The following is a 23,342-nucleotide window of genomic DNA, read 5'->3' on the forward strand; positions in this document are numbered from 1 at the left end:
AAAAATTCATAAAAATCTTTCCTTTATAGGTTTGCTCATTCCGTCATTTGATATTTGTTCAGGGTGACCCTGACTATTACTGTGTTTATTTACAAGTCATTTTATTGTATAGTTTTTAAGAATAGTGCAGTCAAAAAAATTGTGTACTGTGCTAATTAATTGAGACTTCTTACAGCTCTTACGGGTTGTTGGCCTTGTTTGTTTCGTTGCTTCTATTGCTCTCCCCTTTTTTGTAAGTCGCTTTGGATAAAAGCGTCTGCTAAATGATTAAATGTAAATGTAAATGTAGGAAAGCACAAGAAAATAAAAAGACATGGAGAGAGGGGAAGGGGAGAGCAAAATGGAACAGGAGGGAGGAGAGGTAGAAAGATTGGCAGAGCTACAGACAGGTTTCAAATTAAATCAGAGCCACCCTAACCTCATATGCCCTAATGTCATAAATGATGGTATTGACTTGAGAGAAACTGGACAGAAAGTTCAGCCCAGTATAAACATTATACCATAGTCAATGTGTGCTGCGATCCACTGGTGCTGTGGCACACAACGCTTTATTGGGGTGGCACAACGCAGAAAGGCTCCTACATTTTTTTAAACCCCCTCAATGAAATCCATTTTCTGCGGAGTGATCAGGAGCAAATTGAGTGAAATTATGTAGTTGAATGGGACAATATCCAATTTCACCTTTCAGCACTGGTGCAAGAGTGGCTCAAGCATCACCCAGATATCATGCTGATGTTCCTTCCAGCATATTCTCCTCTTGGAGATGAAAATATCACAACCCTTACAACCAAGTAAGTCTTCTTCAAGCAATGGAAGAGGCCTGTGGAGAAGTTGAGACGCAAGGATGCATTCCCACAATGCATGACTCATGCAAATATAATATGCTATGATGTTGATGAAAATCTTTGACCAGATGTAACTGAGAGGTAAGATCTATAAAGTTCACTGATTCAATGATTTCAGTAGATAATTTATTTATTTATTCAGTTATTTGGTCATTTATTGGGAGAAAATTCTGTTATACAATTAAAATAATTAAAGAACACAATAAAAGAACATGAAAAATGTGTATTTTCGTATTTGTGTATCTACAGCTGATTTTTTATTAAATCAACAGAGAACAATTTAGTTTTAATAGTAGTATATATTTTTGATAAATGCATTAATAGAATAAACTGCAGTGCTTCATTGTGCAGTGAATACTGAACTGCTTTGCCAACATAAGAGTGTGTTTAGTTTGCTGTGTTAATAGTTTTGAGAGCAACTACATTCATTTTTAATGTGTCAGGCAAATGTCTCAATCAAAAAGATTAAGAAAAACTCACATTTTTTATTTCAATTAACTCAAATTTTATTTTACCTTTGAAATAGATTAATACTTGGCACATAGATCTGTATTACTGTTACTGTGTGGACCTACCCACTGAAAAATTTTAATCTTTATCTCCTCAGCTTGTGGGCACAAATCTGTAAAAATATGTTTTCTTTGGTTAATAGTCCTAATTTACAATTTATTTACATTATAATTAACATTGTTCATATAATACAAATTACACAATACAAAAAATTGAAAAATTAGTTTCTCTGATTCAGCCATGTGTTCATGTAATCCTCCATTATCTATGGCACTGTATCCCCATTCAAGAGCTGAGGTTTTGAATTTGAGAAATTGTACATTATTTTTTTACGGTTAAAGTACCTTTATCTCCTTGACTGAATCAATGACTGACTAATTTGTTAAATCAATAGAGACATGTTGTTTGCTTAAATTTATTATTACTCATATACAGGTATGCAAGAACAATAGACCACACAATTCAAACATTCAAGCAATACCTGTACAGGTTCCAAGAATTGAAACACATCATTTTGCTGAACTGTAGTGTTATATTTAAACATCCCATAATACAATTAACATCTGTGATACTAATGTGCAATTGAATGTTTATTAAGTGTGGTGCAAACACACCAATTACAACACCATGATGATGCTATGAATCTACTTCTTCAATACAACAATTTAATCAGGCTACAATCACCACAAATTAAACTCAAGAAGGTCCTGCCCTCTAACATTTATAAAATTTGAATAACAAAAATAAAATAAAAAAGTGCAGGCACAGCAATACACAGGAAAAAAACAGAAACAGATATTAAGCAACATTCATTGTCTTCATAAATGAAATTATGAGATAAATTTAAATTAAAAAAAAAAAAAAACTACCTTCAAATTATATGCACAAAAATTTGATGAATTGATTGGATTTTTAACTTTTAGAAAGACTAAGAATCATCACATTGCCAAGAAACAAAAAAAACAAAAACAAAAAAAAGAAGAGATAATTTGGTAATTTGTTTGGTTTTCATGTTTATTATTCTTGTTTGCTGATCAGACTAAAATACAGGAAAAATAAAGACTGAATATTTGCTGCCTGTCTGAAAAATGCCTTGAGTAGCCAGACAAAATGTAAGGTTTGTGTTTCCAGGTACAGAACGTTCTTAAATAAGAGGTGCTACAAAAGCACATCTGTATTTTTAAAATGGCTGCTTTTCAATGAAGATTCAGGCAAAAGAAGTCACACAAATGACCTCAGAGCTGATGTGTACGAGCCTGACTGTCTCGACATAAGGAGCGGATCTCACGGAAGAGGAGTGGAATGATGAAGAGCACGCTGCTCCCTGTCTGTGGATGAAAGAAAGACAAACGTTAAAGAGACTTCAGCCCAACCACAGCAGATATAAAACACAAACCTTTGAAAATGCATGAATGATTCGAATAATTTTACAATGTGGAGAGAAATACATATTTTCATCAATATGCAGTACTCTTGTGTGTACTGTTTGGTTAATATAATCATATACTTTACTCTAACAATATCTGAAAAAAATCAAACCCAGATTATATCGTTAGAAAAGTAGAAATTTTACAAGCGTTTAAAATTTAGGACAAAATGTAATGATTCAGCCTGGTGATTCTAGTTACAGAAATTTTTTACTTCACCTTTAATTTGACAAATGCAAATGAGCACTGTTCAATAGTGGGTTTTTATTCCAATGGATTTGTTGTGGTCCAGGGTCACATCTTTTCATTCATAAGGGTCATTTTTTATTAATTATTTAAAAAAAATAAGATTTCCATTGATGTTAGGAAATGGACAACATTAGGCCGAGATTAAAAACTATTTAAAAAAAAATCTGGAATTCTGAGGGTGCAAAAAAAAAAGCGCAAAATGTTTTCATTTTCAAGCAGAGATAAATCGCCTTTAATGTAGTTGTTAGCAATGCATATTACTACTAATAATAATAATTGTATTAATATATTTATACTATGACATTTGTAAAATATCTTCATGGAACATGATCTTTCCTATAACGCTATAATGATTTTTGGCATAAAAGAAAAATGTATAATTTTGACTCATATTGTTGGCTATTGTTACAAACACACCAATGCAACTTATGGCAGGCTTTGTGGTCCAGGGTCACAGATGTGCTTTGAATGCTGCACTGTTGCATTGCAATTACAGTTACCTACCATGACTATGAAGAAATAGAAGACGCACATCCATCCAAACTTGCTCTCAATAAGCGACACCAGGTACTACAAGACAGAGACATTTTTAAAATTAGTACTTATACATTAAGCTTTAGCAGCACATAAACAACAATTACGGACCCTTTTCACAGACTCTGATGACACATTTCCACAGTCATTAAATCTAGTAAACTTTTTTACATGCTCATTATAATGCTATAATTTGTGTTATGCTATGGGGCTGTTGAATGCTTGAATCTCATGACAAACGTTCTAAGGTGTGAAATTCAGAGCACTAATCTGACACACAACATTCTACACAACATTTCTCACCAGCTGGTTAACAAGAGTGCTGTACTTGAAGCAGTTAAAATTACAATAGCTGCCGAACACTTTTGAGTCGCACAGACTCAGATAATTTACATACGCTTTATCTTTCTCTCTCTATCTAATAACTGCATTAATCTGCTATGAACGTCTCAAGCCTCCGTTCCTAGCTCTAAAATTACATTTTGGAATTAGCAACGGAGGCGAGAGAAGAGATTCAAAAGAAATTAATCCTACACAAAAGTGTTTTGAGGACAAAAATCTGATGAATGTTTCGAAATACAACTTTTGAACAATGTCTTGAGGTGTGTTAACCATAGTTGAAGCAGAATAATTGACTCAGGTCCATTGAATTATTAGAAAATAATCCACTTCACATTGTGGCCGCATTACCACCTTGGGTGTGGATTATTTTCTAATAATTAAATTATTGCTTACTTATATTACCTTGTCAGTGAATGACAAAAAAAACAAATTAGGACTGCAAAGGTGTTTCTAATACAACAACTGAGGGAGTGATGAGACATGAAAATGCACATAACTTCAGCAGTGTGACATATTTCAGAGTGAAAAAGAGACAGTGGAATAGGGGCTTGATTTTATTCCTACCACATTTGGATTTTAATTATGAGAAGAGGGCTGTGATAAATTAATAATTTATACAAAACAATATTAAACAAAGCAGCAAAACGATTATTCTGAACTTCATTAGCCACATGAATACAGCAAGGTTAAATACATTTAAACAAAAAAACTTGCATAATAATCTGAGGTTTGACAACTCTGAGGTAAAAGGTTTAAAACTAAAGAGAACTAAAAAGAAAATGCGTTACCTGTCCCCCGGCAGCTCCAATGCTGCCTGTGCCATCCACTATTCCTGTGACTGTGGCCAGAGCCTGTTGACTGTTCTGCAGCGCCTCCTGTCGGCCCAAATCTGCAGAGATTGCTGAACTGATCATGTTTGATGGGCCTCCAATAAGGAAACCTGAAACAAAGTTATACAAAAATATTTAATGTTAATAGATTCTTAGATAAGGAGGAGGAATAACTGTTGACTGAGCTCACAGATATAAATTGTTCCATTATATTATAATAACAGTATTGTGTCACCTGTTGTTGCTAGAAGAGCTCCATTCACTATCTGGTTATTTGGAGAGTCTGAGCATGCAATGAAAGAAATAAAAATTAAAAAGTGACAAGAAACATTTATTCAGCTGCCATTTATCAAATTAAGCTACAAAAATAAAAAGCATCAGAAAGAATACTGAGATTTTCAAGACAATAGTCATATCTAAACTTACGGCTGTATCCCACTAACGCTCCCATGGCCAGCAGCAAACTGACAACTAACACAGGAGCTCGCTTTCCCAAAAGATCGGAGATCAAGCCTTGTACTGTTCCTCCTGGAAGAGATGAACAAAATCATAAAACTGTGTTTAAAGCTACCTCAGGTCTAAAGGCCCCAATAAGTTCAAAACAGCTGAGCAACAGCATACTATTAGCAATCATGCAGAAGCTGCCCATCAATTTGCAGAAGTGTTTAAACGGACGGAACAGACTAAGTGAAGAAAAGAACCAGATGTCCTACCTAGGAACTACATTTTTATTATAGTAATTTTTTGTCTTTTGTACATTTAACATTTGTATCATTTGATTTTATATTCATTTTGGTCCATTCTACTTAATGATTAAAATGCTCTTCTGGGAAGTTTTTGCACAGGTGGCAACATATCACAGTACCACACTTGAATTCACTAAGCTTGATTTTATATACCTGTGGCCATTGAAGTGATTAAAAAAAATGAATTCAATGATTTGGAGGGGTGTCCCAATACTTTTGCAAATTTAGTGTATACATACAGTTGTGGTCAGAATTATTGGCACCCCTGGTAAATATGATGAAAGATGGCTATAAAAACAAATCTGCATTGTTTATTCTTTTGATCTATAATTTAACAAAATATTTTTTTTTATTAAATAAAAAAATAATAATTTAAAAAGGAAAGTCAGGGGAAAATCCCATTGTGAAAAATGTTTTTTCTTCAAAACCTATACAATTTTTTAATGAGTAAAATATCTCTGAAGCATATTCCCATTAATATTTACATTTTTTAGCACACCAGGGTGACTAGGAAAATTGCCCAGCTAGAAATCTTATAATGGGTTGTGGTTCAGTCTTCCATCAGGACAACGATCCAAAACAAACATCAAAAGCAACACAAAAAAATGACCATCCCAGTTCCCTGACCTGAACCCTATAAAAAATAGTGGGGTAAACTGAAGACAAGAAGCACCAACACTGAGCTGGGAATCTGAAGGATATGGAGAAATTATGTGTGGAGGAATGGTCTCTGATCTCTTGTCAGGTGTTCTCCAAACTCATCAGGCATTATAGGAGAAGACTTAAAGCTGTTATCTTGTTAAAGGGAGGTTGCAAAAAGTATTTAATAAAAGGGTGCCAATGATGGCCAACGTCTTTTGGAGAAAACCATGTATTTCATAATGTGATTCACCCCCAACTTTTAATCCTTGTACTTTAATGAAAGGTTAGATTGTTATGAATAAATGATAAATGATAAATGATGCAGATTTATTTTTACAGCAACCTTTGATCATATTTACCAGGGATGCCAATAATTCTGACCACAACTGTATAGTGTCTCTTCAGTAAAGAAAACGCTCATTCAAAATTAGTTGTTTAGCAGCAGAGATGTGTGTAAAATATGTGTAAAAACTTCACCAGCCTTAAGGCTTCATCATACTCCGCAAGAACAGAGAAAAAAAAGTTGTCGCTCCCAGGGCTGCGAGAACATTTTTGTCATTTTGTTCTCGCAGCCCTGGTTTGGGAGTTCTCGCAGCTTGTTCTCCACACATCGCCTGAGCAGAACTTTTTTTCTTGCGGGTGTCCGAGAACTATTGTGTGATTGGTCAGACATTTAAAGTGGGCGGGGTTAATGCGGAGATACGCAGATGTTCGGTACCTGCTTTTCTCGTGAATTATGAAATTTACTCCCAGAATGAACTTTGTTCTTGTTCTTGCCACCTCGAGAAAACAAACAAATTTCTTTGTTCTTGCAGAGTATGTTCCAAGCTTTAATCTTGAAAGAAGTTGAGGTTTAAGGATCGAATGGAGTTATGTGGTTCAGTCAGAAGCATATTTAAAAACTTTTCCTTGGTTAAATATTTTCAAAACCCACAAACAGACTTAAATAGATAGAAATGATTTGTGAAAAATAAAATAAAAACATGATGAAATATAGAAATAAGAGGTCTCCCAACACATGTACCTAAGCATTCACAGCCTTTGCCATGACACTTCAAATTACGCTCAGGGGCATCCTATTTCCACTGATCATCCTTGAGATGTTTCTACAACTTTATTGGAGTCAACCTGGGGTAAATTCATTTGATTGGACATAATTTGGAAAGGCACAGAACTGTCTATATAAAGTCCCACAGTGCATGTCAGAACACAAACCAAGCCATGAAGTCCAAGGAATTGTCCGTAGACCTCTGAGACAGGATTGTATAGAGGCACAGATTTGGGAAAGGGTACAAAAAAAAATGTCTGCAGCATTGAAGGTCCCAGTGAGCACAGCGGCCTTGATCATCCGTAAATGGAAGAAGTTTGGAACCACCAGGGCCTTTCCTAGAGCTGCTTGCCCAGCCAAACTGAGCTCAAGGGCCCAAGGGCCCAAGTCAGAGAGAGGACCAAGAAACACAAAAAGCCGATGGTCACTCTGACAGAGCTCCAGCTTTACGGGACAACTCTGTGAATGTCCTTGAGTTGCCCAGCCAGAGCCCAGACTTGAACCTGATCTGAACATCTCTGGAGAGATCTGAAAATGTCTGTGCACAGATGTTTCCCCATTCAACCTAATGGAGCTTGAGAGGTCCAGCAAAGAATGGGAGAAACTGCCAAAAAAATAGGTGTGCCAAGCTTGTAGCATCATACTCAAAAAGACTTTAGGCTGTAATTGGGGCCAAAGGTAACGAGCAAAGGCTGTGAACACTTATGTCCATGTGATTTTTTGTTTTTTTATTTTTAATAAATTTGCTAAGATTTCAAACAAACTTCTTTCACATTGTCATTATAAAGGTATTGTTTGTAGAATTGAGGAAAGGAATTATGATTTCAAACCATTTTGGAATAAGGCTGCATTATAACAAAATGTGGAAAAAGTGAAGCGCTGTAATACTTTCCAGACCCACTGTATAATTTCATTGCTGTGTCAATTACAATAGTGTAAATTCTTCATGCTTTAGTTATACATTGTCAATGTTTTTAGTGCACTGTTACAGAAAGAACTATTTTTTAAAAACATGACTCACTCCTTCTGACTAGCATGTCCTTTAGTTCTGGTTGACTTGTAGACACCACCAGACACTTCTTCAGATTTTTGTTGGATCAGTATATTACTACGTTACTATTTGTGTTACTAATGCTATTATCCTCATGATGTGCAGTTTCGGTTTGAGTTTACCATTATTAACAGATATAACAAAACCTGCTGATGACCAGTTTCATCCATAATATTAAATGATGAGATAAACACTGATAACTGCAAACATCTTTTGATTAGGTATGATGTTGTTTCTTAGGACCAAACTGGGTACTCACCAACAATTCCTCCCACATCATACCAAACAGATAGTCTGTCGGCCTGAACTTCCTTCCAGCCGAAGTTGTTGCTGAGATAAAATGGCAGCCAGAAGAAGAAAGAGTAGTTGACCAACTTCAAACATGCATACGCCAGAGAATACTGAAGACAGACAATAAATAAATCTCAAATATAGTCGACAATAATGACCCATCCCTAGTAAAGATAAGTAAGGAAGTGTTTAAATGGACACAGACGGGAAGGACTCCAGGCAGGCAGAAGGCCTGTAAGAAGCCAATGGCTTCGGGCTGAGGTTCAGGCTCCTCATCCTGATGCTGTATGGAGGAGTATTCCTCACATAACTCATCTTCATCATCACTCATCAGAGGACGCTGACTGTCTGAGTCTCTTGTCACTGATGTAAGAACCGTCTCAGAGAGGTCACTTAGTCCTTAAAAAGAGATGAGAACACTCTTTTACATCATTTTACATCTTTTATGCCGATAAACTGAAACAATGAGAAGCAAAGAATCAGCAGTATCCATAAGAAACTTACCAATTTCTTTTGGGGATGTGAGCAGGCCAAAAAACACTACCACACCACCCGCAAACTGCACCACTGATGTCACAAGGAAAGCATACTGAAACACAAATATATACACACAAACACACACTTATAAGACTATATTGTTTGTATACACAGCTAATGATCCATTATACATTTACAAAAAATAATACATTTTATTTATAAAACACTTTACATTTTTAAGAAAATATCAAATTGCAACAAAGGGAGGAAAAAAATTTAATAAAGCAGTTAGAGGAATTAAGAATTAAGTTCACACAAGATCAACACAAAAATGTAAACACAAAGCAATTTAAACATTGAAAGAGTTTCTAAACAGGAATGTTTTTATTTGATATAATATAAATATATAATACAAAGATGAACTCTCACAAAAATCTTTTAGCATATTGACACATTAATATGTTATTTAGCATAATTACTAAGCTTTTTTCCTCACGGGAACATTAATTGACACGATCTAAAAGGAATGAAGTAATGCATTGCGCTCTTACCTCATAGCCGAACTTCAAGACACTGGAGGCAAGAAACGCACCCAGAATATTCCCCACGGATGCACATGCACTCCACAGTCCAAACACAAAGCCTCGGCTGCCAGACAGAAGATATGTGTGGAAATCAGTTACTTTAGTTAAACGTATAAGCACAATTTCTGCTATAAGATGGCATACTGTAATATTTCTGTGAATTCCCAAAAACCTAAACTTTTTTTTTTTTTTTTTTTACATGTTTCAAGCCACATTTTTGTCATGCTTGACATCAGTTATACTTACACATTAGGCATGCTGGTGAAATGCTGAAATGCCATGTCATGTGACAACTATCACATGGGGTAAATTAAGAGGTGCAAACATTTTTGGTAAGCAACAGTGTGCCTATTTTGTTTTGATATTAGGTGTATATTTTATGTGCAACTGTATCAGTTGTTGATGTGTAACGTGTATCACCTGTTAGTATGCATACTCTATATTATGACTATATTAATAATTTTACAGATAATTGAATTTTGCAACCACAACAGGGCTCATATGCTATCTATAATAAAAATAATAATGTGTAATCTATGTTGTTTTAGAAACCAATTTACCACATAAATTGTACAAAACAGGTAACAGTACATTACAAGTAGTACAAGTTTTAATAAGTCTAATTTATATAAAAAGGAGGCAAGTTTGCACTGGCAGATTTAGCACCTAATTAAACTAGATCAAGGATGATTAGTGGGGGGAAAAATCTGATATTTCTGCATAAAAAAAATCTTGCAATTTAAACAAAAAAATATTATCTGGAATCATGTGTGTGCATTACAGGATGAGATTAGATACCGACACCTACCCAGATTTCCCAAACCAGTTGCCCATGATGGCCACCACACAGGGCCAAACTGTAGATTGCAGCAGTCCATTTATCACCCACAAAACGCAATAAAAGTACACGTTATAAAAGTGAAGCCATTCTGTCAAAGTGCCAAAAACAAATTCCTGAAGAGAAGAGAGGGTGAATGTAATTAAATAAAGACATTATTTTTTGTTCCCTTTCATAGGTTAACTCGACACTTTGTAGCTGATGTTATGGGAACACCATCCAGGTGTGACGTTTTTCTCATTGGTTGGTGATGCTAATGAGAGTCGCATTCTGAAGCAGAGATAGACAAAGTGCACAACTTAAATAAAAGTACTACTGCTCAAATATTACTCCAATACAAGTGGAAGTTCTAAAAACAGATAAAAAAAGAAACAGATTTTTACTTAAGTAAAAGTACAGAAGTATTTGCTTTTACAGTTTTTCTCAATTGCTAAAACACTATTTCTGAAACCTTTATTTTCCAATTTTCCGTAAACACATTTTATGCTACCTTTTCTGTAAACATTAAACACAAAACCTCATCTTCAATCACTATTTACAAAACCTCTGACTCCCTGGCAAAATGAAACTTTCACCTCAAAACAGTTTTACTTGTGTTCAAAATCAAACACTGCTCTCAAATCATAAGAAAAGTGATCAAAATGATGTACACTATCAAGCAGTCAGTAAACAATACACCAAAAAATAGAAAACACATTGTTCAAAACATAGTACATTTTTAATCTCAAAACAAATTTCATATTTTTCTGCCATTGTCTTTTGATCAATGAAAACATGTTCTCTCATAGTAGCTCAAAACTGGTCATAAATGACTACTCTGCTTAATTTGCAATTTTTAGTTCTTCCTCCTCCGTGTACCCCTATTTGTACCAACTCGTTAAATATAGCAAAATTGTATTTAGTGGCCGATTTGGACCACAGCAAATTATACGGCAAAATTAGTTTTTACGTGCAATGCATGGAACCTATAGCGTTTTCCCAGGCGTTTACATTTCCCCCATGGCAGAACCCATTTTATGAGACATGCATCAAGTTTATGCAAACTAAACCAATCTTTAATCTTTTTAGAAAACTGTACTTCTAAGTATGGCCATCGGTTCACACACTGTGCCAAGGAACCGTATGATTCTATTTTACTATAAACTAATCAGTGTAGGGAAGGGAAACTTCACATGACCCACAATTGCTGAGGGTGTTTCCATAGGACCAGCTACTAAATGCATCATTCTTTCTCTATTCTGGGAACAATGGTTACAAACGTAACCAAGAGGTTTTGTTTAGCTTACTCAATGCATTAAGCTCAACTTAATGAAATATTAGATTAATCTCAATTAAATATTTGAATTGATTCACAGCCCTAATTACATAATACTAACCGTGACTGCTGATCCACATAAACCGAATGACAGAACATAGCGGAGGTTGAACCGATCGCCAATCACCCCGCTGATATACAAACCCTAAAAGAGAACCAGACAAATCAATGTCTCAAAAGGGTTTTAACAATATGCAACATTATTATTAGAATTAAATGATGAGGAAAAAAAACTGTAAAATAATCCTAAAACAGCATTTACAGTATTAGGCTACACGTGGATTTGAATGCCTACACTCACTAATGCATTTAGAACGCATGCAGTGTTTCATTACTGAATTAATCTGTATTCGCGATCCTTTTAAAAACCAGTCCCTTACTTTTGAATTAATGACTCAATCACTAACTCATACATTGCCAACATTGTCAATATGGTTTAAAATATCATTTTTCAATCAATCAATCAATTTATAAAGCATAATAAAAATAACGTTTTTCATTGTGCTGAACAATAACATTTAAAAGAAAACTAAAGATACATAAAAACAATGACAATAAGACAAAAACACAAAATTTATGTTTAAGCAAACCCCATGTGACTCAGTAATTAGAGGTATTCTCAAAGAGAAGAAAACTCAAAAGTGCTTTAAAAAAAGATGATGTGACTGTTATAATTGTCACGGTTCATGAATTCACCTGTTCGCCCTGCACTGTGTTATGTGGTACGTGAGTGTTGGTGCATGTGTGTGGTGGTGGGCGTGGCAGCTGATTATTCCCCGCTGATTACAGCACCAGCTGCCACTTGTTTCCTGGGTCTACTTATACCCATTGTCTAGCGTCTTGTGTTTGTCAGATCGTTGTTTTCGTTCCCTGTGTTGGTGTGTGTGGTTGTGTTTGGCATTCTCTCTCTCTCTCCAGCAGGATCGTTGGTGTTGCCTGAGTTTGGACTTTGCTTGTTTGTCTCGGAGGATCGCTCTGCTTGCTTTCCAGAGGATCGCTCTTCTCTGCCCTCGAGGATTTTCCTGGCAGATCTCTTACCCGCTCTGCCTTCTGTGGATCGTGCCTTCCCCCTCTGCTGAGGGTTCGCCACACACACACACAGGACATCGTCACACACGGGATTTCGTCACTCTGCAGCGTCCTTCACTCACCATTGCACGGACCTGGGATCGGGTCTGCCCATTGGGGTCCTGCGCTACCAGTGCTGACGTCATCATCACCCCATCGAACTCTGACCCTCTTACTTCTTGCATTATTCTAATAAACGAGTTTGCACTCGCTTTTGAATCCTCTGCCTTTATTCCCGTGACAGAACGATCTGACCAAGTATGGATTCAGCGAGTGCACCAGGATTATCTGAATTCGTTTCCCGATGCGTCACCCGCATGGATCAACAGGAGGAGCAGATGGCCGCGACTGGTCGGGCTATTCAAGCATTGGTAGCGCAGGTGTCCGGGCTCACCCAACAACTACAACAATCACACATGCCCGCTGCGCCACCCACGCCGCCTGCTCCCCCCATTCCATCCTCCGGGGAGCGACCCCGCGAACCACGACTACCCACTCCAGAGCCCTATTCCGGTGAGCCTAATTTCTGCAGACCATTTCTGACAAAGTGTTCACTGTTCTTCTCACTGCAGCCTATCACCTTTGAGTCCGAAGCGTCCAAGGTGGCCTTCGTACTCACATTACTCACTGGACGGGCGGCCCAGTGGGGTACGGCGGCGTGGGAGAATCAATTACCATGCTGTTCCTCGTTCCAAGACCTTCAAGAGGAGATGCGGCGAGTGTTCGACCGGGCGGTGAGCGGACGAGAGGCCGCTCGCGTGCTGGCTGATCTTCGCCAAGGGGCCGGATCCGTCTCGGACTACTCCATCGAATTCCGAACACTCGCTGCCGAATGCAACTGGAACGAGGAGGCGCAGTGGGACATGTTCCTGCATGGGTTGGCTGACCGTGTCCAGGCGGAGATTTACGCGCTGGACCTGCCTAAGACCCTGGAGGGGCTCATCGACCTGGCCTTACGAGTGGATGCTCGTCTTCATCGTGCGGAGTCAAGAGTTCTACGGTCCAGAGTCCAGAGTCGGCAGGAACATCCACTGGCGATCGGCGGCGACACGGTCAGTCCGGATTGCCATCACGAACCCATGCAGGTGGGTGGAGCCCGGCTCTCCCGGGAGGAGAGAGAACGCCGGAGGTCCCAGAGGCTGTGCATGTACTGTGGTGGCAACGGTCACTTTCTCAAGGAATGCCCGGTAAAAGATCGAGCCCGGTAGTAAGTAGGAGGCTACTATCGGGCGGGATCTCCAGGAAGAATGTCTCCTCATCAACTCTCCTCCCGGTGACACTCCAATGGGCAACCCGATCTCATCGCTGCCAAGCACTGTTGGACTCGGGGGCCGAGGGAAGTTTCATTGACTCTCAACTTGCTCACCAGCTGGGGATAACACTTACACCTCTCACCAACCCTATCCATGTCAACGCACTCAACGGTCAAGACTTACCCCGCATCACCCACCGCACGGAACCGTTACGCCTCATCACATCCGGGAATCACTCCGAGGAAATATCCCTGTTTGCTATGGACTCACCTCAGACTCCGGTGGTGTTGGGTCACCCCTGGTTGGTGAAGCACTGCCTGCAGGTGGATTGGGGTAGGAGCGCGATCCTGGCATGGAGTAAGGAGTGTTATGCCTCTTGTCTTGTCTCTGCCTGTTCGTCTGTTTCTAGTGTTGTTTTACAGGAGGAGCCGGTGAATTTGTCTAACGTGCCCGCTGAGTACCTCGATCTGAAGGAAGTGTTCAGTAAGTCCCGAGCTGCCTCTCTACCTCCGCACCGTCCCTACGACTGTGCTATAGATTTACTGCCAGGTACGTCTCCGCCTAAGGGCAAGTTATACTCTCTCTCGGTTCCTGAGAGGGAGGCCATGGAGAAATACATTTCTGATTCACTAGCAGCTGGGTTCATTCGTCAATCTTCTTCTCCAGCGGGGGCGGGGTTCTTTTTCGTTGGTAAGAAGGATGGTTCTCTGCGACCTTGCATTGATTACCGAGGGCTGAACAACATTACGGTAAAGAATACCTACCCTTTGCCGTTAATGTCTTCAGCCTTCGAGAGGTTGCAGGGAGCATCATTTTTCACGAAACTGGATTTACGTAATGCTTATCATTTGGTTCGCATAAGAGAGGGGGATGAATGGAAGACTGCGTTTAACACCCCTAGGGGCCATTTTGAATACTTGGTCATGCCCTTCGGGCTGTCCAACTCCCCTGCCGTTTTCCAAGCACTCGTCAATGACGTGCTGAGAGACATGGTAGATCAGTTCATTTATGTCTACCTGGACGACATACTGATATTTTCGTCGTCTCTCCAGGAACACGTTCAGCACGTCAGACGAGTGCTCCAGAGGTTGCTAGTGAATGGGCTTTTTGTCAAGGCGGAGAAATGCGATTTTCATGCACAGTCTGTTCCTTTCCTAGGTTACATCATCTCGTCCGAGGGAATACGCATGGATCCCGATAAGGTTAAGGCTGTGGTAGAGTGGCCAAGTCCAGATTCCCGTAAGGCCCTACAGCGGTTTCTGGGGTTCGCCAACTTCTACCGGCGTTTCATTCGCAATTTCAGCCAACTAGCCGCACCTCTGACTGCCTTGACCTCTCCCAAGACTACGTTCAGGTGGTCTAATGCTGCCGAGGCGGCATTTTCCAACCTGAAGAGCCGCTTCGTTTCGGCTCCCATCCTGATTACCCCTGATCCATCACGTCAGTTCGTGGTAGAGGTCGACGCGTCAGAGGTGGGGATAGGAGCGGTTCTTTCCCAGCGTTCTTCCTCGGATGACAAGATGCACCCATGCGCGTTTCTTTCTCATCGTCTATCACCGGCCGAACGCAATTATGACATTGGTAATAGAGAGTTGTTGGCAGTAAAGTTCGCGTTGGAAGAATGGCGTCACTGGTTAGAAGGGTCAGGGGTGCCTTTTATAGTCTGGACCGATCACAAGAATTTGGAATATATCAGAACTGCTAAAAGGCTTAACTCTAGGCAGGCTCGGTGGGCCCTATTTTTCGGTCGCTTCGATTTTTCGCTTTCATACCGGCCGGGTTCGAAAAACATCAAGCCCGACGCGTTGTCTCGTGTTTTTGACCGTTCCGAACGCCCGTCTACTCCCGAGTGTATTTTACCGGAGAACATCATTGTTTCCACACTCACATGGGAGATCGAGTCGAAGGTCCAAGCGGCCTTAGAAGGGGTAACGCCTCCGCCCGGTGGGCCACCGAGTCGTTTATTTGTGCCAGAGGGGCTACGTTCAGACGTCATCCGTTGGGGTCATTGTTCTAACGTAGCATGCCATCCAGGAGCTAATCGCACCAGTTTTTTGGTCAAGCAACGGTTCTGGTGGCCAACTATGGCTCGTGACATCCGAGATTTTGTTTTGGCTTGTTCAGTCTGTGCCACAGGTAAGACTTCCAATCGCCCTCCAGATGGGTTACTCCAACCGCTGTCTGTTCCTTCGAGACCCTGGTCCCACATAGCGCTAGATTTTGTAACCGCCCTCCCACCCTCCCAGGGCAAGACGGTGGTTTTAACCGTCGTGGACCGGTTCTGGAAGGCAACTCATTTCATCCCCTTGGCCAAATTACCTTCTGCCAAGGAGACAGCGGTGGCTGTCATAGACCATGTCTTTCGCTTACATGGCCTCCCGATAGATGTGGTCTCTGACAGGGGGCCCCAATTTGTGTCAAAATTCTGGCGTGAGTTTTGTAGATTGCTGGGGGCGACGGTTAGTCTGTCTTCGGGTTTCCATCCCCAGAGCAATGGGCAGACGGAGCGAGCCAATCAGGATCTTGAGAGAGTGTTACGATGTATGGTTGCCAAGAATCCTTCCTCCTGGAGCCAACAACTCTCTATGGTGGAGTACGCACACAATTCGTTACCAGTGTCATCCACGGGCCTCACTCCGTTTGAAGCTAGTATAGGGTACCAGCCACCTATTTTTCCCAGTCTGGAATCCGAAGTCGCGGTCCCCTCCGCTCACGCCTTCGTCCAGAGGTGCCGTCGCACATGGACCAGAGCCCGCGAGACTCTGCTCCAAGTGGGAGCACGCACCAAGGCTAAGGCCGATCGCCACCGGTCGAAGCCACCCGTTTACGTCGTAGGCCAAAAAGTGTGGCTTTCTACCAAGAATATTCCGATCCGCGCCGTTAGCAATAAGTTAGCTCCCAAATTTATTGGCCCGTTCACTGTCACCAAGATCATTAATCCGGTGGCAGTCCGCCTCAAACTCCCTCCAGTGTACAGGAGGATCCATTCCGTATTCCATGTTTCCAAATTAAAACCTGTGTTTCATTCACCTATTAATCCGCCGGTCCCGGTTCCTCCACCGCCGCGTCTCGTAGATGGGGAACCAACATATTCGGTTAATCGTATCCTGGACTCGAGACGGAGGGGACGCGGATTTCAGTATTTGGTGGACTGGGAAGGTTACGGTCCGGAGGAGAGAAGTTGGGTTCCTTCAATCGACAGGTAGGTCCTCCTGGGAGCGCCAAGAGGCGCTCTTAGGGGGAGGGGTACTGTCACGGTTCATGAATTCACCTGTTCGCCCTGCACTGTGTTATGTGGTACGTGAGTGTTGGTGCATGTGTGTGGTGGTGGGCGTGGCAGCTGATTATTCCCCGCTGATTACAGCACCAGCTGCCACTTGTTTCCTGGGTCTACTTATACCCATTGTCTAGCGTCTTGTGTTTGTCAGATCGTTGTTTTCGTTCCCTGTGTTGGTGTGTGTGGTTGTGTTTGGCATTCTCTCTCTCTCTCCAGCAGGATCGTTGGTGTTGCCTGAGTTTGGACTTTGCTTGTTTGTCTCGGAGGATCGCTCTGCTTGCTTTCCAGAGGATCGCTCTTCTCTGCCCTCGAGGATTTTCCTGGCAGATCTCTTACCCGCTCTGCCTTCTGTGGATCGTGCCTTCCCCCTCTGCTGAGGGTTCGCCACACACACACACAGGACATCGTCACACACGGGATTTCGTCACTCTGCAGCATCCTTCACTCACCATTGCACGGACCTGGGATCGGGTCTGCCCATTGGGGTCCTGCGCTACCAGTGCTGACGTCATCATCACCCCATCGAACTCTGACTCTCTTACTTCTTGCATTATTCTAATAAACGAGTTTGCACTCGCTTTTGAATCCTCTGCCTTTATTCCCGTGACAATAATAGAGAGTGGTAAGCTCTTCCATAGTTTAGTCGATATGAGATAATATATTGTATAACTCTCTCAAATTCCACAAACATTAAAAATACTCTTAAACTTAGCAGGGAGTCTAAGAGGAGGATTTTTTGGTCAATATCACACACCTCAACTGTCACAGTAGTATTTATTAATTCAATACGGTACACCAGCAGCATTATTTGTTCATAACAAACAACCACTGTCCAACTCCAATCCCCAAAACCCAAAAACTCCAATCCCTCCAATCCCCAAAAGTTTTAACTTACCACAGCATAAGAGAAGAGAAAGATTGAGTCGAGAGCTCCCAAAAACAAAGTAGCTTCCCCCACATCAGCAAACAGTTTATTATCCTCCCATGTCTATAAAGGTAAAAACAAAAAAATAAGTGTGTAGCAATATTATATTATAATAAATATATATTAAAAATTAAAAAGTCTGCATTGGACTTCAGTGCTTTGAACAAGTATATTTCAAGTTGTAAGAATGTTAGCTTGTATTTTTTCCAAACAGAAAAAATAAAGTGCGTACTGGCTTAATGCTTGACCATGTGTTGCCCTTTAACAGACTTGATTAATTACTTTTTTAACAAAAGTATTCATGAGAAATTGTGTTCATACAGTATTGTGAGGTATTCAAATGCCAGTGTTATGATGATTAATTCAGTTTTTCTCTCATCCCTAACTGGCAGAGCACATTTTCTCCACAGCACGCAGTGATGTTAACAGATTAACTACTTGTTTTGTTTTTTTAATAAGACTGCGATCTACTTCTAAAATGTTCTAATGTTTGTTTTAAAAAATATTTTTAAATAAAAAAAAATATTTTAATAACAAAGTATGTATTAAATCCGTACCTCTCCAGGAGACAAAGCTAAAGCGCTGCCATTCTGCTGCAATCCTGACGGTGTCCATTGCGCTGAGATGCTCACTTTCACATTACTAAAAGTCTTACGTGACGAGTGAAGCAGGACATAGCTGGATAGAAATTGGAGAGGATAGACAGTATGTATGGAAATGAGCCCACAAATGTATTATACATGCTCATTACTACAATGTCCTTCATTTTTCATGTATATGGGTCAACACATACAATAATAACTATAATTTCTCAGTTTTTTTTTCCATTTCTGCATGATTATACCACAATAATTATAATTAAACTGAAAAATTAAAGAAACAAATACAAAGCAAGCATTTCTAAAAATTTGCCACATGCGTTTTAAACTAGCTTTGCCTTAGTTCAAAACATTTTTCATATTTTTATCGCGAATAATCTTACAGTGCCCCGTAAAATTATCCATACGCCTAAACTCTTTTCACTCCAACATAATGACATTGCAAAAACCTAGTGTCACTTAAAATTTTTATCAGTAGAAATTCCTTTCTTTGTGATGTTTCTAATCTTTAAACGATGACAAATTAAATTACTTGACATAATTTGAGGTCCATAAACCATGAGGTCAAACATCAAGTCAAAAGGACTACATGCACAGTTCAGAAACAGACCTGTGAAAGACCACAAAAAATGTTAGTTAAAAGGTTCACATGAGCACAGTGACCTCAATAATTCTTAAATTGAAGGGGCGATTATTGAGCGTTTATCATCACATACGATCAGGCATAACATTATACATTGAATAAAGTGAATAACACTGATTACCTCTTCATCACGGCACCTGTTAGTGGGTGGGATATGTTAGGCAGCAAGTGAACATTTGATGTGTTAGAAGCAGAAAAAATAGGTAGAAGGTTTCAAAGTGTAAGAATTTGAGCGAGTTTGACAAGGGTCAAATTATGATGCTTAGACGACTGGGTATCTCCAAAACTGCAGCTCTTGTGGGGTGTTCCTGGTCTCTGCAGTGGTCAGTAATGGACCACAAGTGGTCCAAGGAAGGAATAGTGGTGAACAGGTGACAGGGTTATGGCTCATTGATGCATGTGGGGAGCGAAAGCTGGCCCATGTGGTCCGATCAAACCGACGAGCTGCTGTAGCTCAAATTGGTCAAGAAGGTAATGCTGGTTCAGAAAGAAAGGTGTCAGAATACCAAGTGCACCACAGTTTGTTGTGTATAGGGCTGCAGACCAGTCAGGGTGTCCATGCTGACCCCTGTCCATCACCGAAAGCGCCAACAGTGGGCATGTGAGTATCAGAACTGGACCACGGACCTCCGGTTAGGTGAAATATAGAGTGAGACGTGGCCGAGGGGGTTCCTGCACAATTCGACCAGTTTCAATACTTTGATACTTCAACACATTTCAATATAATACTCAGTGTCTACGCTTAGGGATGATTAGAGGCGTTTTATTGTTTTTAATGTCTTGCAACAAGAACTGCACCACGGCCAGTGAAAGAAGGTGGCCTGGTCTGATGAATCACGTTTTCTTTTACATCACGTGGATGGCCAGGTGTGTGTGTGAACCTGGGGAACACATGGCACCAGGATGCATTATGGGAAGAAGCCAAGCCTTCTTAAGTGCGATCCATGGAGGCCCCACCTCGCAAATTACAGGACTTAAAGGATCTGCTGCTAACATCTTGGTGCCAGGTATCAAGGCACACCTTCAAGAGTCTAGTGGACTCCATGCCTCGGGTCAGGGCAGTTTTGGCCGCAAAAGGGGGACTACCACAATAATAGTCAATTTATGTTATGATAGCACAGTTACATTTCTGTGAATTCCCTGAAATCATAATGTCATAATGGTATGCCTGACCAGTGTATCTGGTCTTTGATTTGTCAATATGGGGTGTAGACTGATGTAAGAATTTGTTTTAGCATAAGATTACAAACATGACAAAATGTGAAAAAATAAGGGGTATGAATACTTTGGCAAGTCACTATACATCATTTACCCATATACTCATTTCAGTGTAGAAGTGAGTGAACATTTTTATTGTGATGTTATAGCTAATTACTGGGAGGATTCAGCAGAACAGTTAGATTAATTACTTAATTAATTAAAGGGTCATAATTCTCTCAACTAAACCAAAGGTCCCTGGTTAAAAAAAAAAAAAAAAACATTGACTCTTACATGTTTTATTCTGTCAAAGAAATAAACAAAGAAAGTCATAATAAATTAGAAGGATACATATTTATTGTGTGTGTGGGGATGGGGGGGGGGTAACTTTAGAAAAATGGCATCATTTTAAATCAGTTGACTTTAGCAATCCTTGTTGCATTATATGGCAATGGTGACAGTTAAAAAATGTGGAAAAGGCACTTTTTGGATTTTTCTCCCCTAAAGTTTGCATGCCAATCACTCAAGAAATATATAAGATATCTTCATATTCTCTTAAAATTAAAATTCTGTTATAGAAATATGTGGAATAATGTGGATCCATGAGTAAACTGTTAATTCTACACATTTTCAGTGGTCAAAAACCATGAGTGGGTTTAAAAATTTTGTAGTTAATACTTTTTTCCTTTTAAAGAGAAATGTCTATAGAACAAATAATGCTGAAACTAGAAATGTATATCGTTTTATTTTATCAAATAACTTAGAATGTAACAGTCTGAATGTTTAAAATATTATTTTTCCAAAGATGATGTGCCTGTAACTCAAGAAGTATTACAGATTGAATTTTGTCCATTTACAATGTAGTCATTTTGCACGCAGTTAATACTTTTTGAATATCTGAATAAGAAAAAAGAAAAGAAAACTAGTGATGCAACTTTATTTATTCACATAGAAACAGAAATGTCACTGTCTTGTGAACCACACTGTCCTGTTTGCCATGAAGCTCGATTCAAACATGTAGTTACGATACTGTGTATTTGAACTCTTGGTAACTCCAGAACAGAGTCCTGCACGGGTACGATTTTGTAAATCCGCACCCGCCTGGTCTGGAACGGCATGAGGGTGAGCAATTGATGACAGAATTTTCATTTTTGGGTGAACTAACCCTTTAAGTGAAACACAAAATGGCCTTTTCTCTTGTAAAATGTGACTAACAGACCTACCAATCTCTGTGTAAAAATAAAACAATGATTATGATGATGCCATCTTTCTAGTCATTTTCACCCTCTCACAATTTGGCTCTGAATCTGGAAATTGCCATTTTAATGTCCTTCTACAAAACAGTGGATTACACAATAAATATTCATCCATGGCATTTAATATTTTGTCACTATTTTTGTTTGTCTTTCTTCACCAAAAATATTAACAAAATCAAAACATTTAGCCAGCGACGTTTCTGAAATGTGGTTGATTTGACATGGAATGAACCATAACATTATAAAGTAATCAGTTAAATGACATACATTACACAGAACTTTGCGCTACATGTCATCAAAGATGGCAAACAATACAAAGTTGTATTGCAATAGGCTATAAGTTAGTTGTAAAGTTATTTGCATAAAATACTTACATGCAAATAAAACAATGCCTGACACGTCAAGCAAACACCTCATGTAAAGCAGGTCTTATCATCCGTTACAGATCCAAAGACCCTCACACAGACTTTCGCCCAACGCACGGACCGCAATATTAAAGAAAAGCTTGGATGTTTTCAGTAAAGCAGGCCGAAACTGATTATCATGCTAAGAACAGAAGGTGGTAGGAACATGACAGTTTACCTGAGGAAAGTGAGGAGGAAGGCTAGCAGTTGATGATAGGTGTAGAGGGACCACATTATACGAGTCTGGGTCAAAAGGGGGAGGAAGAGGGAGGGGCTGGAGTCTTCAGGACACTCTACTGCACCATCTACAAACACGTACACCACATCACTGTAAAATCTATCCATCGACAGATAAATCCATCGGCGCTCTCACTGTTACTTTAATGCTCGTCTGTAGCTTATCAAGAAAAATATTTACACCCTTTAGTGTTTATACATTAATAGTAAGTATCTATACTCACCGGTTTAAATCATGTGTTATAAACAAATCTCTAAATGGAAGCTAGAGTCATTGTTTTAAAAGCAGTTGAATGTAAAGGCGTTGAATCGTAAACACAGACGTCATCCGATTCCGGATGTTGCATGTTTCAAAATAAAAGTCACTTTATTAGGGATTACAGCAATTCTTTTTCTGACAAAAAGCAGGGGTGTTATTATTATTATGGGGACATATCAACCTCCACGGTTTTACCAGTGGAGAGCTTAACGGCCAAATTGGATCACTAGATCATGATCATCATCATGTTTTTTTTTTTTTTAACATCTTTAATACAACTTCTTCTCCTTCTTTCGGCTGTTCCCTTCAGGGGTCGCCACAGCGAATCATCTGCCTTGATCTATTTCTATCCTCTGTATCCTCTTCTCTCAGACCGACTAATTATTAAAGTAATTATTAAAGTTAACCACAATAAAAGAATAATAATAGTTAACTGGAACATTTAACATTAGCAAACTCCATAACTCACAAAAAAGAACATAGCTTAGAAATGTA

General features: G+C 39.6%; 1 protein-coding gene across 1 annotated transcript; it reads right to left on the bottom strand.

Moving 5' to 3' along the window:
• Positions 1-1,440: 1,440 nt before the first annotated feature.
• On the bottom strand, positions 1,441-22,933 carry slc37a3 (solute carrier family 37 member 3). Its single transcript, XM_067427309.1, has 15 exons — positions 22,813-22,933; positions 22,530-22,656; positions 18,810-18,930; positions 18,223-18,315; positions 11,791-11,874; positions 10,385-10,530; positions 9,544-9,640; positions 9,020-9,104; positions 8,721-8,914; positions 8,484-8,625; positions 5,164-5,265; positions 4,973-5,020; positions 4,696-4,847; positions 3,536-3,601; positions 1,441-2,683 (listed from the first exon to the last, which is right to left on the bottom strand). The coding sequence occupies exons 2-15, from the start codon at positions 22,583-22,585 to the stop codon at positions 2,591-2,593; spliced, it is 1,479 nt and encodes a 492-aa protein (XP_067283410.1). The 5' UTR covers positions 22,586-22,656; positions 22,813-22,933; the 3' UTR covers positions 1,441-2,590.
• Positions 22,934-23,342: the final 409 nt, after the last annotated feature.

Source organism: Pseudorasbora parva, chromosome 20 (genome assembly GCF_024679245.1).
Source record: "Pseudorasbora parva isolate DD20220531a chromosome 20, ASM2467924v1, whole genome shotgun sequence".
NCBI lineage: Eukaryota > Metazoa > Chordata > Actinopteri > Cypriniformes > Gobionidae > Pseudorasbora > Pseudorasbora parva.

Coding starts and splice junctions, on each gene's coding strand:
- slc37a3 (XM_067427309.1), bottom strand. CDS start 22,585: ATGTGGTCCCTCTACACCTATCATCAACTGCTAGCCTTCCTCCTCACT. Junction 5,021..5,163: donor AGCGTTAGTGGGATACAGCC/GTAAGTTTAGAT, acceptor TTGCATGCTCAG/ACTCTCCAAATAACCAGATA. Junction 4,848..4,972: donor AGCTCTTCTAGCAACAACAG/GTGACACAATAC, acceptor ACTTTGTTTCAG/GTTTCCTTATTGGAGGCCCA.